The sequence below is a fragment of the Mobula birostris genome, chromosome 29, assembly GCF_030028105.1.
Source record: "Mobula birostris isolate sMobBir1 chromosome 29, sMobBir1.hap1, whole genome shotgun sequence".
Lineage (NCBI taxonomy): Eukaryota > Metazoa > Chordata > Chondrichthyes > Myliobatiformes > Myliobatidae > Mobula > Mobula birostris.
Genome location: NC_092398.1, coordinates 17,526,324 through 17,529,679, shown reverse-complemented (window position 1 = coordinate 17,529,679; position 3,356 = coordinate 17,526,324). Strand labels below are relative to the sequence as shown.

The 3,356-nt window shown below is 56.9% G+C and overlaps 1 protein-coding gene across 1 annotated transcript; it reads left to right on the top strand.

Moving 5' to 3' along the window:
• Positions 1–357: 357 nt before the first annotated feature.
• LOC140189904 (G-protein coupled receptor family C group 5 member C-like) lies at positions 358–3,110 on the top strand. Its single transcript, XM_072246244.1, has 3 exons — positions 358–1,324; positions 2,548–2,645; positions 2,897–3,110. The coding sequence occupies exons 1-3, from the start codon at positions 358–360 to the stop codon at positions 2,924–2,926; spliced, it is 1,095 nt and encodes a 364-aa protein (XP_072102345.1). The 3' UTR covers positions 2,927–3,110.
• The last annotated feature ends 246 nt before the right edge of the window (positions 3,111–3,356 follow it).

The window sequence follows — 3,356 nt, the reverse complement described above, 5'->3', positions numbered from 1 at the left end:
CTGGTGAGGCCTCACTTGGAGTATTGTGAACAGTTTTGCGGCTCTTAACCAGCTTCTGTCGGGGTGTAATTTGTGATGGGGTTGTAGCTTGCATTAGTGTGTAATGCGACAGACTATAACGGAGGCGTAGCTTTTGTTCGGGTGAAACTTAAGACAGATTTGCTGTTGGTGTCCCGCCATAACTTACGACGCACTGTTGTTACTGTCGAGGTGTAATCAGCGACGGGTCACAGCGTGCGTCTGCATGTGGATTCTTAGCGGGACAGGGAAACACCTCACCTCTGTCTGCCTCTATAATCTGATCCCCTTCTCTCTCACCCCAGCAGGTTCCGAGAACCCCTGTCCACCTTACTCCCGATGGCTAGAGCTCCGGCAGGCTGCAGCCGGGACCTGAACTGGATCTACCACAGCCTGTGTAACCTGCAGGAAGGGTGGGGTATTCTGGTCGAGGCGCTAGCGGTGGCGGGGTTGGCGCTGGATGCCGGACTGACAGTGGCCCTTCTGACGCTGACGCACCACTCGCGGGGCCGCAGATCGGCTGCGTGGTGTAAGGGACTGACGCTACCGGCGTTGCGGGTGATGTTGGCGGCCGGCGCCTGGGGTTGCCTGGGGCTCAGCTTTGCTTTCGTGGTGAAGCCGCATGCCGACAACTGTGCGGCCCGGCGCTTCCTCCTCGGTGCCGTGCCCGCCCTCTGTTTCGCCAGCCTATGCGTCCAGGCAGGACTCCTGCTGCGGCGGGGCGGCGGCAAAACGTCCCCGCTTTGGCTGCTGGCCGCCTTCACTCTCTTCCTGGTGGAGTGTCTGATCAAGGCGGTGTGGTTGATCACGTCGACTGTCCGGGCGCGGCCACTGAAGTCCGTGCCAGGTCAGAACCCCTGTTCGGTGGCCAAGAGCGACCTCATGGGTTCTCTGGTCTATGTGATGGTGCTCTTGGCGACCGGGCTGGCTCTGTCGCTGGCCGCTCTCCTCAAGCGGCTCCGGCTGGGCCCCCGCCGGCGGTGGAGGGAGGCCGGCTATCTGCTGGTAGCCGCTGCCCTCTCTGCCGCCGTCTGGACCGTCTGCTTGGCCGCCTACCTGCGCGGCGAGCGCCGACCCTCCTGGATTCCCTACCGCGACGCCTGGGACGATTCGCCGCTCGCCGCCCTGTTACTGGCGAACGGCTGGGCGCTGCTGGCTGGCTGCCTTCTACCCTGGGTGCTGGAGGCGTGGAGGGCCCTGAGAAGAGGCGAGGAGGATGAGGACGAGACGGACAGCGAGGGGTGGGACAGCCTGGGCGTGTCCAGGGTCGGGTCGGTTTACAACAAGTCGTTCCAGCCCGAGGCAGGTAAGTGTCTCAGAGAGAGGGATAGAAGTTTTGGGGGAGGGGGCGTGGTTTGGAATTGAAAGAAGGGAATGGGACGGTGGGAGAGAGAGGAGGGAGAGATGGGGTTATGGGTGGGATAGGGGAGAGGTTATACAGAGTTAAGCAAAAGAGTTGATATGTGTGAAAGGGAAGAAAGAGGTCGGGAGGAGGAGTTAGATAAGTAGTGGAAGAGAAGGAAAGGGGAGCAGAAGGGGATAGGGAGGGAAAAAGATGGGAAGAAATGGGGAGAGAGGAAGGAGTTAGACGGGCAGGGAGAGTGAGAAGAGAGGACTAAAGGGAGAGAGGGGAGGGATTGAAATAGGAAGGTAAGAGTTGGAGAGGGGAAGTTTGGGGAGGAGTTAAATGGGAGGGATGGTTGGAGTCAGCAAGGAGGGATGTGTTGAGAGGGAGGGAGGGTCTGCAGGAGATAGAGGGGTGGGGAGTGAAAGCGAGTGTGTTTAGGGAGAGGAGGGTGAAGTCAGAGAGTGATTAGTCTGTTGATGGATGGTGGAACTAGAGACGGTTAGGAGAGAGAGAGAGATTGAGGAGATGGGTAGGGACTATGCGGATTAGAGGAGGTCTGTCGATGGATGCTGAGAGAGAGGGAGGGTGAAAGTGAAGGGAGCGGTGTTGGTTAGGTGAGAATCGGAGGGGAAGAGAGGTTTTGAGGAGTTGGGAAGGCTGTATTCAGAGATGGAGAGGTCAGGCGATGCATTGTGGGGTTGGAGAAAGAGAGAAGGATAGGGAGGTAGGGATGGTTTGAGGAGAGGGGAGAGGGTATGGTGTGAGAGATTGAGGTGAGGGCCGGAGAGGGAGAGGAGTTTTGAGGAGGAGAATGGAGAATACAGAACGGGGGATGTCTGTGGATGGATGGGGAGAGAGGAAGGTTATGTTGGAGAGAGAGAGAGGGGTATTGAGGAGAGGGGTGAGTGTATTTAGGGAGAGATTGAGGAGAGGGGAGGGAGTGGTGTTGTTGAGCTGAGCGTCGGAGAGGGAGAGAGGTTTTAAGACGGGTAGGGAGAGGCTCGTGAATGGATGATGGGATGTAGAGGGTGGGAGAGGGTTTTGTGTTGAGGAGAAGTGGGTGGGGAGGGAGATACTGTAGAATGAGATTGGTAGGTGAGGGTGGAGGTCGAGGGTGCGTTGTGCTCTGCAGATAAAGCAGGACCAAAGCCTGAAGCTGCTCTCTATCCTCCCACCTCCAGGGAAGTTGAAATCCCCTTTTGAGGATGTCGATCCGATGACGATGCTGAAGCTGGACTCCTTACCCCCGCGGCAGGAACAGCGGTTGTCCACCGTCTCTGTGAGTATCCCCATCCTCACTCTGCTGTCATCGGTCCTAGAATACCCTCCCCACACTCCTGAGAGGGCTACGGGGTCTTCAACACACCTCCATTGTCCTATCTATCTCTCCCGCTCCCCATCTACCTCTCCCTCTTCCTCCTGTCCCGCCCCCACTCTCCCTCCCCCATATCTCTCTCCCTCTCTGTGTACCTCCCTTCATAAATCCCGGTTACCCCTTTCAGTCACCCTCTCTCTTCTTTGCCTCCCCAGAACCCCCAGTACCGGACGCACTTCCAGTGAGCGAACCGGCGCCAGCACGTTCGGCCTCAGGATCCCGCTGCGCGCTGAAAGTCGGGAAAACGGAACCTGGAGGGACATTGGAATGTGTGGGAATAGGAGTGGTGGCTCGATATGGTTGGGGGGGGGTGCTGTTGTGTGATATCGTCCTTCAGTTACCTTGTCTCCTGTCTCTACCCACCAAGGCACACCAAGTCCTGCTGGGAGGGTGGGATGTGTTTTAAGAGCGATAGGTTTGCAAAGAGCCCACTTTATAATATTATAATACTTATAGGGGTTGCGTCATAATAAAATCTTCTGAAACACCGAGCCGTGTCCGTGGTTCACACTACAGTCGAATATAATCACTATAACAAAGTAAAGTAAAGGCATTTGTTAGTCTTGTGAGACCATGGAACTCTGCGCCTGGAAAGTCTTCACTCTCCAGGGCGCA